At 34.6% G+C, this 15,860-nt stretch overlaps 1 protein-coding gene and 1 long non-coding RNA gene across 3 annotated transcripts in view; both read right to left on the bottom strand.

Annotated features, from left to right (window-relative positions):
- Positions 1-15,860, bottom strand: part of LOC138703371 (uncharacterized) — a 366,139-nt gene that overhangs the window by 33,974 nt on the left and 316,305 nt on the right. The window lies entirely within an intron of this gene.
- Positions 1-15,860, bottom strand: part of Coprox (oxygen-dependent coproporphyrinogen-III oxidase) — a 120,567-nt gene that overhangs the window by 96,580 nt on the left and 8,127 nt on the right. For both annotated transcript variants that reach the window (XR_011333139.1, XM_069831189.1), the window contains exons 2-3: positions 7,062-7,245; positions 1,655-1,851 (exon numbers count right to left, since the gene is read on the bottom strand). Coding sequence is in view for 1 of the 2 variants with exons in the window: in XM_069831189.1 (XP_069687290.1) it covers positions 1,655-1,851; positions 7,062-7,245 (381 nt within the window). In the remaining variant the exon portion in view is untranslated. The remainder of the gene's footprint in view (positions 1-1,654; positions 1,852-7,061; positions 7,246-15,860) is intronic.

Here is a 15,860-nt window from a genome sequence, read left to right as displayed (position 1 = left end):
AATTAGATAATTCTATTACTCTTAACATTTCTAAAAAAAAAGGAGAAATGTTGTAAGACTTCTGATATGATAAAACTCAAAATATTTAGGAAGAAAGGGAGGTGTACAATAATTATTAACCTTGTGAAGAAATAAATAAAAAAAAAAAAGAACAGAAAGAGTAAAAATTAATATAGATATTGATGAGTTATGGTTTTAAGTATTAATTATTTTCAGATTTTTTTTAAACTTCTTTTTAACTTTCACAGACGCAGAAACAACCACTGTTTCGCAGTTATTGGCTTCATCACTAGGGAAGTGAAGATTACCTTTACCTTCCCCATTTATAGAGTGGATAGCTATCCCTGAATTGTCTGATGTTTCTGCATCTACAGGGAATATCTTTTAACTGTTCCGGAGTCCCACTCCCAGGCGACCTTGTGACTAACAAGCTGATGACGCAGTTCCCAGTTGGCGATCTCAGTGCTAGACTGGATGCCATAGGGGTGGATGTATACTCCAATGCTCATTAGTTCCTGAGCTGTGCTTAATTATCTGTGTAAAGTTAGTGATTAATGTATGAAGTGTTTAGTTCCAATGCCATTTCCATTACATGAGTGTGTGTATATTTATAATACTTACATAAAATACAGAAAATTTTGTGCAAAAACGCAATGCAAGTTCCGACAGAAATTTCCAAACAGACCCATACCTTATGTACAAATAATTAAAAACCTAGCTAAAAAATTCAAAGAAACAAGTTCAATAAATGATTGTAAAAAACTACATACGAGTTGAAATGGAGTCAATCAGTGCTGCTGAACTTGTGAAAGTTAATAATAATGTTATAAGAAGGTTTCAGCAATGTTTAGCAGTCAACAGGAGATATTTTGAGCATAAAATGTGAGCTGGGTAAGTACAAATAACTGTTACATTGCTTGCCTGCCAGGCGAACAGCAGGTGCATACACAGCGGGAGACAGTCGATCTGCGGCCGCGACAGGAGAAATTCCAGCTCTCCATAACAGTTAAAAAATATTCCCTATATAACATAGCACACTTTACCTGTGTAAAGTAATCACAGTAGAAGAAAGGACTATTTAAGAAAATCGTATCTTCAGCTACTGTATGAGCTAAAACAGATATAAATGACAAAGAATAGAATAAAACAACAAAGAACTGTTAATTAAGAAATATCAATCTGCAGACAAATATGCAATAGATATTTAATATTTACCAAGGTAAACAAAAGTAGCATATTTTAGTTTGGATATTGTGCATAACTGCCTAGACGAACATCTGCAAAGGAAAGCAATTGCTACAAGGGAACTATTACTGTATTTTATTCAATGAGGACATCTAACGAACAGATGGTGTGGACTACTTTATCCAAAGGTTTAGAACAGAGGAGTTGAAGCTGCACTATATTGCGTGAGTCATGGACAAAAAATAATGATCTAAACCATTTTTGACAACAGACAAAAGATAAACTAGATGAAATTAAATGGCTCTAAAATATGTATTCCTGTGTATATGTATTCTATCAAACTTGATTGGTTGATGAATCTTCGTAAAAAAAGACAATGTGAAATAATACCGAAATATGTTCAAGCTGAACATAATTAAGATGCACGATATTTAAAGGAGAGATTATCAAAGGAGCACATGTAGGTTACCTAGATCTCATTTGTTGCACAGCGCCAGGAGGTAGGTGTCCTTTAACTACCGAAATATTTACTCCTGCTTTCTCAAAAGTCTGGCCATCCTGCATAACACAAGTAATTCCACCTCCACCTTCATTACGTTCCCAACGATCAACAATGAATCTTGAATCTGATTCTTCCTCTGCTTCTAAGGCTCGGCAAAATTCAGCCTAAAAATACAAAGATAAAATTTTAGTTCCAGGTTGTTAAACATGTATTTAGTAACAATTGTCAGAAATTCTTAACCTGAAATGCACATATCCTTTACATGAGCATATACACTCATACATGCACATACATACATATATACATACATACATACATAGCTTGATATTCTTACCCAAGCTAAGAAGGAAACTTTGTAACATTAACAGATCAAAACTTGCATTATACAGTCATTCACGGTAAGTACTGTAAAGGAAAGGTTAAACACTAAAAATGGCTGCCAATACGAACTCCAAGTCACAAAAACTTTTCCAAAAATAGATTAAAATCTGTATTCTTTCAGTAGCTTTTTTGTCAGACTGCTAGAATACATTCCTTGATATGGCTTTCCATGATCTTTCATTTCTCTTTGTACACTATATTCTATATGCTTCTTCATATTACTATTACTATTGGCAGAGAGGGTGAGAAATTCCTCACAAGTTTTTAAGTGATAATAAAACACGCAGTTCATAGTGCCTACGTGATATAGTTAAATTGTGACTTATACCACTCTGCCTTTACTGCAGTATAGTATGTGTCGCATCTGGCTTGTTTTTACTAGTAGGCAAAGAAGTTATTCATGGTAGTAGAATGAAATGTTCTACGCTGCATTTGAGAAATATTTTTTTGTGTTTTACAGTTTCCATTGGCAGCTACATATTTATGTATTTACTTTTGCACTTTTCAGCAATTTATCAACTTTTAATAGAGGTTTCGATCTGATGTTGTGAGAGGTCCTCTTGTAAGCAACAAGAATCTTCATGTCGATCTTTTTAAAAGTAAAATTTAACTTCAAGTTTCGTGTATTTTTTAATGCATGTTTCTTTATTTAAAATACCAATAAAGAAGTAATTACATTATTACACAAATTTGTCTTTTTAATATTTCAGTATAAAAGAATTCCTTTGTATTCCTGCATATCTTATTTTTATTTTATGCATTTGAAAACATTAGGCCTATACTGTGAATGAATGAATGAACGAATGAATGTGAATGAATGAATAGATAAATAAAAGGAAAAATGCTCTGGTTTGTATTTATACATAAGACAAATAAATCTTTATTCAGTTCAAGTGGTTAATAAGAAATGTGAGTTCTTCTCTGTGCCAGATTTAAAATGTGGCTGCGAAATGTGAAATACCTATTCTTGTTTTCTAAGAAGAGAGTTAAAATCATTAAAATAATGAATATAAACAATATTATATATTAACCCCCACCTATACATTTCAAAGATTGTTGAAGTAAATTATGCACTTGCATATTGTGATATTCCTGTCTTTATTCATGGCAAATCTAATTAAACAATTATGCAGCCTTAATTAATTTCAGAAGTTTACCCAAATATTAGTGGTTTCTCTGTCCAAAAATTGATACCAAACGAATTTTAAACTCAATCACAATCATGGGTTAACAGACCAGGAAAGACAGAAACATATACCTATGGTTTCTGACGATTAAGCTGCAGTCTTTGAATGTGTTTCTACGAGTACAGCACATTATGAGAAAACCCTTACAATACTAAGGGACAACAAGATCTGCTGAGGCCATCTTTAGAGGACATACTTTATATCAACTACTATAATTATAGCAAAGATAGTTTATTTAAAATATTAATTTTGGAAATTAATGATAGTGGAGCAAAGACCATGACCATTAACTGGATCTATTGTAACAATAACAGGTATAATTAAATTATTGCGTCTATATAATCAAGAATTATTACAGATGCTTATTTAAAGTTATAACTAGAGATGAGAATTTCATGCACTATAAAACCCAAAAATATGCATGCATTCATGCACTATCACACTATGAAACATGCACGATCAAGCGAAAAATACATTAAAATATGCACTTTCACTTTTGTTCCAAATTTCTTATTTCACTTCATTCCCCCCCCCCCCCCCCCCACACACAGTTAACGACAAACAACACTTCTAAATTGGTTTCTGTGAGGTTCCTGTGCTCGTCAGTCAATATGTTTTTGTATGCAGAGAATGACCTCTCTACATCACAAGAAGTTATGGGTGGAAACTTGAATGAACATATTTATGACAATGTCAGGTCAAATTTTTTCATTAAAGTTTTCGCCATAAATAACCTTTTTCACTGAACAAAAGAATCCGTGGTCCGGGTTCATGTTTATCACCCTGTTCAATTTATTTTAAAGAAGTTTTGTAATGTTTTATAAAGAACAACTGTCATAGAAAATATTCGGAACAGAATAGCAGTGCTTACCTCTTTACTGCAACAATCACAGAATACGACAACCCTAAATGATCTAATAAAATCTTTTCCTTTAATCCACTGTATAAAGAGTACACTTTTGGAACCTTTATTTGGAGGCATATTAGAACCACATTAACACACACTAACAGAATAAAAAAATACATTAACCACTTACGAGGTTCACACACACAGCAAAGACAGTTTAGCATATGATTCCAATTTTAGAAGAATCTAAATTGCTACTAGTACTGGAAAAGGGAGAGAGTATTTACAACCTCCCTGAAAAAGAATGCTTTTGACCTTATTTGTCGGCAGTTTCCTTGAAACCTCTATTTTTCCTTTCTACTATTCTCAAAATATCCAACATAATAAATCCACTTATGACACACAGTCTGTAGACAGTCGTCGGTAAAGTATTGTAAAAGTGAATTTCCGTCTCGGTAAAGTGTTGAATTTCCGTCCAGGGAAAGATCCTCTAACATCTTATTGTGCAAATCTTAACATATTTCATTTTTCTGTTATTTAGTTTTTTTTTTCCCCCTTTTCATTCGTCAATCCTGCTTGCTGAAGATAAAATAAGGAGCATAAAAATCAAGACATTGAGGTGTCCACTCAAAACCATTAAAACATGCATTTAAACTGAATATAATGTATATTATATGCATGATTAAGCTAAAATTGCTTAAATATGCATTATACATGTTATACATGTTTTTATCCAAAACATGCAAATATGCACAGAAAAATTACACATATTTGGAATCGGAAAGTAATGAAATGGATAAGTGGTAAGTTTGAGCTATGTCCTATGTTCCTATAAAAACATGCATTTGCATGAAATTCTCGTCTCTAGTTATAAGAAATATAAAATACTACAGCAAAATAGTATTTTGAACTATTCTCTCTGTTTATGCAATGGTATCATTTTATTTTGTGAACTACAAGTAAAATTTAAGTTACCAGCATTATTACTAAACCAGGTATTCACTTTTTGATGATACGGTCCTAAGTTGGGTTTTTATGGGTAGCTGTTTCTCTAAGCATGGCCCATGACACAATGTGTTGATTTTCCTTGTTTGCACAAAGCTGGCAACACAATTCTACTGCCAGTTGCAAGTGTCCATTTCCATTGGTCAGTTGTCTGAATGGTACTGAGAATGACGTATTTTTAACCACAGTTAAGATACACAGTACAACAACGCATTTTCATTTTTGAAACGTATCTAGTGAAGAAGTCGTACGAGTTGTGTTTACACACGTTTTGATAGTGTTTTCAGTGGTTCCACAACCATCGAAACAGTGTTTTGTTAAATAATTTAGGCCTAGTCAGTGGCGAGATAGAGGTTCTGTTCTTGATAAGAAGAAATGTTGTCTAAAGCATGCTCTAACACAGCGCTCCACTATAACTCGTTGCGAGCTCCGGTGCTTCCACAGACATAAGCAAGTTCACACTCTGGCTGGACGTCTCTAGCACCACAACCGGTTTCGGAGCTTACAACTCTGACACTACTGCTCTAACAGAACATACATTTGAGTATATGCATGTGAGAATGGAGCTGAGACCAAGCAAGAGTACCTGTGTTGCCTAGGACAAGAAATAAACACATCACAATGTTCTGTGATAAGGGATTTGAAATTTCTTAAGATGTTAGTTAAAAAATTTGAATCCAGGTGGTCAGTAGCATGCACGAGATTTTCTTATTGAATGTTACAACAGTGACGAAGCTTAGTTTCACCAGAGTGGCTGTGTGAACACCCAGAATACTCTGCATTGGGACACTTCATTAGTCCCACTACATGATCAAAAAGTGGGAGAATGGTGAGTAGTTAATGTGCTCCAAGAATAGTTTGCCCCCTATTTTATTTTCTTACGAAACAATTAATTCAGGTATTTATATGAACAATATCTTGCTACCATTTTCACAATTTTCCACATTAGAAGAAAAGAATTAACGACTTTTTCAGCAATGGAGCAATGGCGCGCACATTTGCACATTTTATGAAAGGCCTGAATGACATTTTAACAACAAAGTAATAAATAGTGTAGCTTACTATGTTCCAGTCAGTGTGTGATATGATATAGATATTATTGGTAGGAATGAACATGAAATAAAAAAAAAAAAAACAATTATTGCCTTGGAATTTGCAGCTACAGCTATGGGTCATTGAACAAAGAACAAAATATGACAGTAAATCGTCGTTGTTCCTGCAATAACTTCTAAGTGACATATTTATCGATTTTCAGATTTTTGCTCTATCAAATAACTTAAATAGTGATACAGCAAATAATGAAATCTCCTATATGTAATTATATTTCTTTGTTTCGAAAATGTAAGAATTCACAGTCTCCTATGTACGGCTGCCATTGGATGAATAAATGTGTTTTTTCCTCCTACTGAAAAATTTTATATTTTGCACATACGAGTTATTGCAGGAACAACGACGAAATAATAAGCAACTGCCAGCTGTAACATTTATTGAAATACGGTAAGTAATTACAAATTTGAAAGAGTACATAGGTTTGTGTCCTTGGATCTTTGGTCACTGCCTCTAATGATATCTCAGAGGAAATTAAAAGAATATAGAATGCCAACGAATGTTACTATGGTCTTCAGAAACAGAAGCGGAATTTTTCTTGTTGCTGAAATTTCCAGAACGTCCACTAAGCCTCCTGCCAAATTCAGTACTGAGTCTTCCTTTAGAATAAAAGGCAGTCACAGCGTAATGCCAACTACACCACCTCACTTTAGTGCTGAGGTCATAAAAGAATGGAAATCTATCTGCATGTCCTCTGCGTCTTATGACGTTTAAAAGGGGAAAACTTGACTTTCAGAAAATAAGCGAACATAAAATATAATCTATGAAATGTATTTTTCGTCTCCAACTAGATTTCTGAGGTTACTCACAATCAGTTGCAAAGTCAGACTTCGTAACATGATCTTACCTGTATTCTCATAATCATAAGTTCCATTTTTGCTTTCATATCTGAGTTTTCGGACAGTTTTGAAATATCAGTAATGGGTTCAGCCATGAAATCCGAAGTATCAACAAATTTGGACATTTCTGCTTTATGTTTCATGGCTGTATATGCTACAATCCCGGAACTCAGCAGTAGAGCACCTATTTGCCTGTGAACAAATAAAGAATCTTCTTTGCAACTATTTCTATGTAAATACACAATGAGTATAAAATATAATTAATATCCTATTACTTTCTTTTGTGTATATATATATATTTCAATAAATAAGAGCATACCAATAACATTTATATATTTTGGTTCTTTATTTTTCTGTATTCATTTTACTACTAAAACTTTTCCAAGTGCTGAGATTACAAACTGTACCTAGTGATTTCAGTATCAGTATCAATTTCTGAAAATTTTACCAGATATTTTCTATTTCTATAACACGAACTAAATATAAAAATAATCGTAACACTAAAAACAACTTGCAAAACAGCTTATGAGTTATTATTTCGAATTTTCATTAGAGTTGTAATAATTATTGTGGCTGTTTGGTTTGCTGGCTAATTTCCAATGATCCCAGATACAGTTGCCAAAACCTTTCTTAATTCTGCTAGTGTGACACTCTTGAAGAAAATAGAACTGTATACAGACGATGGAAAAGAAATTGAAAATTTTGCTTACAATATTAATTAGTATGTCCACCAAGTTAGCTCTATGGTAGCGTGTCTGCCTCCAGATAGCCGGCCTGAGTTAGATTCCCAGCGGGGTCAGAGATTTTCTTATAAAATTTCTACCTCGGGACTAGGAGAGATGGCGGTGCACAACTTCTAATCACTAAATTGTGCACCAATATGCCTGGGTTAAACCTCAAATGTCTCCGCAGTGTATATGAAGGGAAGGCATATGTCACTGTTGATAGTGATTCGTCTGTCAGATAGGGATGTTAAGCCTAGTGGCCCCCTTGGTGCTATTCGATAGGAGTAGGCTATATGCCGGCACCAGGTTTCCCCTTCTCCCTTCCTCACCTTCATCATCATCCTCACCCATTCCCTACACTACAGTTACATAAACACTTAACGTACACTAACCCTAGTACACGACATAACTTTTCACAGATACACATCATGCATAACGTGGTCTGCCGAAGTGGTGTGCAATTTGAAAACAGTCCTCCCATCTATCCGCAATATGCGGAACTCGAATCACGCAAAGTGAAGTGGATAGGCATTAGACACACACACACTCTAATTTTAAAATGTGGGACAAGAATTTATTCCAAATCAGTGTGGTCAATGGGGAGCATGGGACATTTTCGTATTTTAAAGAAGATGTCCAATCTCTTGCTATGCGCGTTCAGAGGCTGAATACAATATGGCTACTGTGAACAGCAAAAAAGCCACCAGCATAGCTCAGGTGGTAGCAGTTTGGTTGCTGATCTGGAGTTGTGCTCGGACGTAGGTTTGATTCCCGCTTGGGCGGGTTACCTGGTTGGGTTTTTTCCGAGGCTTTCCCCAACCATAAGGCGAATGTCAGGTAATCTGTGGCGAACTTTCGGCCTCATCTTGCCAAATACCATCTCGCTATCACCAATTCTATCGGACGTTAAATAACTGCATAGTTAATACAACGTCATTAAATAACCAAATAAAAGTAAATTGAAAAAAGCTTTTAAAAGAAATTAATTTTCGAAATGCTTTGAGGCATACGAACTATAAAATGCCGTTAAATACAGAATTAAATTTATAATTAAGTGTGTAAAGATACTTCGTAACTATTAAACATAGTTTCTAAAACATTATTATTATTATTATTATTATTATTATTATTATTATTATTAATAGCCCGAAATTATTGTTAGATTTAAACTACATTTTACAATACAAATCTTAAGCTTGTCATAAAAATGTTCATGACGATAATGTTTGTTAGGAATGTGCTATTCTTTCAATATTAGGAGACCAAGGAGCTTGTATCTAGATCCAGCATGTACCTTGCACCTTGACTATAGAGACATTATTCTTATCAAAACAGAAAGAGACTAGCAAGACCTAAAGGAAGGAAGGAGAGTGTGAACATTTTATTTTTATTGTATTTAATTTAATTCATTTTTATTTCATACATCTTACATCTCAATCTTGTTCAGGATAGGGATCGATGGTGGGCTTATGTGAGGGCGGCAATGGACCTTCGGGCTGTTACAAAGAAGTAGTTCACTACTCATGTAAATTACAGTCTTCAATGCACTACCTCATGTTAAAGCTTTGAAGAACCAAGTGAACAAATTTAGACCAGAATTAACAAAAGTTCTCCACATTCCAACCTTGTACTCAACTAATGAACTATTTGCTATTTATGTTTGTAATTTAAATGGTAACAGCTGAGACTGACACAAGATAGATGGAGGTCTGACTTGTGTCTTGCATAAAAATTATGAATGTTCTGATTAGTAGTAAAAGGGTCTCGATTTTAACATAAAACATTATCAGGAATAGAAAATGTATTAACAAGGTAAGCCAAGACTTCTAAATTTTGAAAAATCTTTTTACAGAATGCACACCTGTCAGTATTCTCAGGCACTATGAAATGAGGGGATGTGACAAAAATGACAAAAAAAAAAAAAAACCTGTGTAGGCACTTGCCTACCTAAAAAAAGGAGAAGAAGAAAACTATTCAGCTGGGAAATTTTTTCACTTTTGGTGTATAAAAATTGCCTACCATGTAAGAAGGAAGCCATATTAATTTAATGGCGGAATAAATAAATGTTATGTTAACAACTATTTAAGTTAGTTATTTTCGACAAGAAAAGTAAGTATTATACTTTAATTCTGATTATCATTGCTGTAATTTATTAACAATTGGGAAAATATCCTATATAATTCATGATTATGAAAATAACCATGTTGGAAATACCTAATAGGATTTTCCTGTAAATAATGAGTTTTAGGTTACAGTATATTAATACAGTATGTATATTTTTTTAAGTTACCTATTAAGATTGCACAAACTTTGAGCATCATTCAAGGTACAAATGTTGTTGAAATTGATAACCTAATATAATAAAAGTTATTATTTATTATTACAGATGTAAAGAGTAAACTATGCCTACTTTCATCGTCATTGGAATCATTGAACAGCTGCTTTTAAAATGATTTGAAGATCTGCAGAGCTGCAAAAGAATGGTTGGTATTGCAAGAGCTACGCCAAAAAGTTACACCTAAAAGTCCCGAGTCTCAGCTTCTGATGCTCATCTGTCTTTAGAAAAGCTGTAAGTAAGTAATCAAGTTAGTTCTATAAGCTAGTTAATTATGGTATGTAATTACTGCATCTAAGACGCATTACACCTTATCCAGGAATTACTTAGATGATTGACATTTCATTATTCAAAATATGAAAATAAAAACATACCACTATCTTAGAAAAGGGATGGGAATGGAAGGAAGGAGTAGTATTTGATTTTTATGAAATGCCACGAAAGTCTTGGCTTAAGAAAGCCAGAGGCCACGAGTGTAGCTTGATCGACTAACTTCAATAGGCATACTGTTTCCGTGTTCTTCAACAATCTAAAATCTGTAATGGACAACGAAAAATTAACACCTGACAATTTAGATGAAAGTAATAATTCTGCTGTCCATGAACCAGAGAATATTTTGGCGGTGAAAGTATGTAACAGGTTGATGCTATGACATCTGATGACAATGGAAGTTATGTTACAATAATCATATGCCTCAGTGCCTTAAAGAACAGTGAATTATCCGTATCTATATTCCTCAGGGTCCATTTTAATGATCATAAGATGGAAGGGCGCTCCATCTGGATCCATAAGCTGTGTCCATTCAAGTGGCTGGCTGGTCTAATAGCACTCCATTTTTTTTTTATTTCTAACACTATATCTCATGTGAAGCCAAATAAGACCAGAAAGTACTGCCAATACTTGACGATCACAAAGCCATAGGCTATGATTGTTGAAAGAATCAATCTAAAAAAAAAAAAAAAAAAAAAAAAAAAAGTGATCTTTTTTACACTAGCCCTCATACAAAAACCATAAGCTTCAACTGCTTGATAAAATATGTAGAGAGAGGTTGCAGGCACACCTTGGAAAATCTAACAATTTATAATCCTATTGAAATTTCTGGTCGAGTATTTATGTATTTGTATGTATACAACCCATTGTTTTGATGCTGGAACATAGGTACCTCCTGCTGGAGGTTTCAGTACCTATGAGGAATTTAGTCACATCCCTTATCTTTTACACTTCAACATTCAATCTGGATCTCATGGAACAGGGATATGATCTATAAATGAATATATACATCATTCAAGGTACATCCCGTCTCTTTTGGAACCACCAGGTATTAGTCGTGTGGATGGTAAATGATCCGATGGTCTCACCTTAATTTCATGGTCTAGAGGAAAATCTTTAATTTGGGACTCCACTTGCATTGACACTCTAGCTCCATCTCACTTGCCGAATACCTCCAGACGTGTAGCATCTGCTGCTGAATTAGCCGTGAAAAATAAAGTCAATAAATATGCTCATCTTTTAGAAATTATATCTTTGTCCCCTTTGCTGTGGAGACCTTCGGTCCTTGGAGTCATGACGCTAAAGTTTTGGTATCTCAAATCGGCCAAATTTTGATCTCCATCACTGGTGATCGTCATTGCTCTACTTATTTGCATCAACGTTTAAGTATTACAATTCAACGCGGAAATGCAATGAGCATTTTGGGTACTCTTCCCGAGTCCAGCCCTTTGGACGAACTCTTTCTCCTGTAAAATTTTATTAATTATTCCGTACCGGTACGTAAATATTTGTAAAAAAATTTATACAGTATTTCAAGGAGATGAAGTCCTACATCTTACAGACCAAGGAGGTGGAACCTAGAATTCAAGAATGGACAAATTCTGAACATGTAACAACTCATTACGTTTCAGAACCCTCAACCTCTGGAACTTCTACACGCAAATACATTATGATGTACACTTCCATCGATTTAAATTAGAAATAGTGCATAAATTTTCGCTTTGGCGACACCAATTCGCCTGTATGGTCGTCTGAATCATCAGCAGCTGATTTCTTCTTGTGGGGTTATCTCAAGGGAAAAGTGTAGGGCGCACTTCTATACAGGGGCAGCGGCATTTATCTAAAATTAGAGCCCAGTTTAGGTGTGTGTGTATTAATCGAAAAAATGTCATATAAACATGCGTCCTATTCTCAATATTTTCTAGCCCCTAATTTTCGATTAATACACACACACCTAAACTGGGCTCTAACCTTAGAGAAATGCTGTTGCCCCTGTATGGAAGAGCATCCAAAGTGTATCAAGAGTGATCTCACATGATCCAAGATTTGAAGGACAAAATTCGAACCAAAATTCAAGAACTTCCAGGAAACATGCTGCAGAGAGTGTTGGACAGTATCAAGCACCATGTAGAGGTTTGTGGCATGTCTGATGGAACTCACCTCAGTGAAGTTATCTTCAAGAAATGAACGTAAAACTAAATGGTATACTTTAAGGCATATTTTCTATTTGATGTTCAGTATAATTCTTCCAATTAAACTATGTTTTCCGAATCCTAACTCGTCTAATCATTTCTGCCGGACTCTGTATATTATTACACTTTTAATAGAAGTTGACTGTGTCAGGCAATTTTTCGGCTTAAAGATATGTGTACAGTTAACTTTCCAAAATTAAGTCAACCACAGCCATTATGAAGACATAATAAAAAGAGGCTTTAATTCTGTTGAAAACATTTTGACATAGCACTGTCTGTGAACTTGGATCAGTATAGGAGGTGCACTTTGGGCTATGCAATACACACAAATAATGGTAGCAAAAACCACTATATTTTTTAAAGTAATAGACTTACAATGGTGATACTACAATATTATTATAAAGGAAAGATTCCCGCATTCCCATAGCAGTAATGTGCAACGAACTTGCCCACACCTCCTTTATCTCCCTGGGTGACACCCAAACATATCATTTTTCAGTCTCATTCTGTTCAATTTATCTTGGCATCTGTTTGGCGTAACATATTCGTGTTTGATGTTATTATAAAGAGGAGAAAGAAATCTTAATACACGAATTTAGTTTTTCAACATGAAATTAATTTTATATATTTTTGTTTTTTCAGGAAGAAATATACATTTTGATGGTGTCACATAATACTGCTTATGAACGTAACAAGAAATGGCGAAAATCTCAACAGGAGGCAAGAGTGGATCAAAAGGAATCGAACAAGGCCAAAATCACCAGCACTGAGCTAGTTAAACAGTTTCAACAGCGCAAGAAAGAAGTTGCAGCTCATGCCGCTGAACGATCTTTGGACTCAAGTTTTATCCTATCTAATGGCGGGCATTTAACATGTGTCCTTCACCCAAGAATCCCCATCTGTGAGTGACGCACCAAAGCTCTTATTCTTTTAGTTGCCTGTAAGCATTGCCCTCGGTGCCCCATGGTATTGCAACATACATAGCATAACATGGTGATGATGATTAATGAAGCAATGGTGGAATTATGGTAGAGGAAAGGGAGTACTTCTTGAAAATCTACCACCGGTCTTTGTTCACAAATTCCACATGTATCTACTGGAATTCGAACCCAGGTTACCAGCATGGAAAGCTGACAGTCTAGACATTTAGCTAACAGTATGTCCCCTTAAAACATTAATACATTGGAACCTCTATTATCCGTGGTAATGGAGGGGGGTGAACTGAACGGTTAATCAAAAAAATTGGATAATTCGTACCATTAGAAAACTTTCATAAATAAAGTGCATAATACTTAGAGTTTCGTAATTTACTCCGTGGTGTTTAGCATGCTAGGTAGTGGATCAGAAGTTCACTAATTTAAATCCTGTTTGTCAATGACGGGTTTTTTAAGGGGCAAGGAAACTCTTTGTATTTGGCTGTCTGCAGAAAAATAGGAATAGTAGGGGTTTGGTGTTGTAGATCTACATACTTTCTACATTTTATCATTGATTTTTTTTATTATTAAATCGCGCACAGTTGTGAAGATAATGTGGCATTCTGATGCGAGATAAGCCACTGCTTCTACCTTTCCGTAACTGCTGAATTATTTGCACTTTTTTTCGATACTTAGCACGTTTTCTTTTGACATCTGTAGAAGACATTTTGCATAGAGGTTATACAATACAATCACTCGAACAGTAGGATAATGACTGAATGATGCACAGAGCACGGGTTTGCAATTATGTGGAAGTTTTTGAGGTCATTTCTTTGAAGTCAGGTAGTGAGTATTCTACAAGTTGGGAGAAACACTCCCTCCAACAAGTAACTGTTTCTCTTGCCAGTAGCGGCAGAATTCCTACTATATACTGTGTAACAGTAAAGACTTGTAATAACTCTCTCTATAAAAAATACGTACTAACGTAATATAATATTTCATATTTTTTCTGCAAAAAGAGAGCGAGAGAGAGACTGTCAGATAATCCACCAATTGGTTAACAGAGTGATGGATAATCGGAGTTCTACTGTAGTTACAGAAATGTATCCAAAAAATGTATCAGACAAAAATGTTTTGACTTAAAGGTATTACTTTATAAAAATTAATATAATCTAACCATTATGTAGAAGAAAATAAAAATTGCTTTTCTATACTATCCACAAAATGAACAAATCCGAATTTCTTCTCCACCTCAAATAATTAAAAATCGTTCTTTGTAATAGCTGCTTTTCACAGTCAGATGTAAAGAAAACTTCCTCTCTTATCGTTTGTTTTCATTATAGACTGCCGTTGTTTGACAAGCACTGCTACCGAAACAAAAGAATCTACTTCTAATATTTATAGTGAAGTAAATGGAAGATACAGAACAGTGTGTGGCATTCCAATTAGCACCAGTTCCCATCCCCTCATTCCAAAGATAGAGAAAGATGTGTTCATTACTGATAAACAGGAAGTATTTACAACACAATGACAACTGAACTAAGTTCTTTGTGATGCCAGAAAGATCAGTGAAGAAATAAGTTTCTGTTGGCTGGCTCATGCAGTTAGCGGGTAGAAGAGAATTCAGAAACATATGCACATAAGTAATATACTTAGAATCTCATTATACATGATTAATATCTTTAAATATATTTATCACTTCTGAATACTGATTTTCGTAGGCAGCAAAGCCCATACCAAGCGAATGCAATATACAAGTTACCGGTAGCTACAATCATAGATATTTGTAAAATGTTTATTACACATTAATGCATCTATCTAAAATGTATAATTTATGTTTTGTAACTACCAAAATGCCTTTTGTGTGCAAAGCAAAAAATGAAAGTTTTGCTACTTATTACGACACATAGTAAATTATTTCGTTTTCCTTTGTCTTGTACATGATAATTCAAGAAAATAAAATACAACATGAATATCAGTGGTAAAGAAATGTACTGGTGTGAAATGTATATTGAAAAATGATGTTCCAATTTATTTTTTAAATTCTAATGATATAGAAAGTCAATGTTGTCGCTGTTTAGCTAACTGTATGTTCTTATTAATGAAGAAAAATTTGTTCTGGTACCGGGAATCGAACCCAGGACCCTCAGCTTGGCACACTGAGTGCCCTTACCATCGGAGCTATGCCAGGATCTCCGATCCACAGTGATGATCAAACTCTCCTTCTCTGTATCGTCAATGGTCTACTACCTGCATTTTAGACATATATGTCATACTGGGTGATCCAAAAAGACCGCCCGATTTCTATTGGCTACTACAACAGAATAGTGTGTGAGTGCTCACGGCCAGCCAGTGGAATGAATTCATCAAT

This window comes from Periplaneta americana, chromosome 7 (genome assembly GCF_040183065.1).
Source record: "Periplaneta americana isolate PAMFEO1 chromosome 7, P.americana_PAMFEO1_priV1, whole genome shotgun sequence".
In the NCBI taxonomy this organism is placed as follows: domain Eukaryota; kingdom Metazoa; phylum Arthropoda; class Insecta; order Blattodea; family Blattidae; genus Periplaneta; species Periplaneta americana.
Note: the sequence above shows the minus strand (reverse complement) of the source record. Positions and strands in the feature narration are given on the sequence as shown.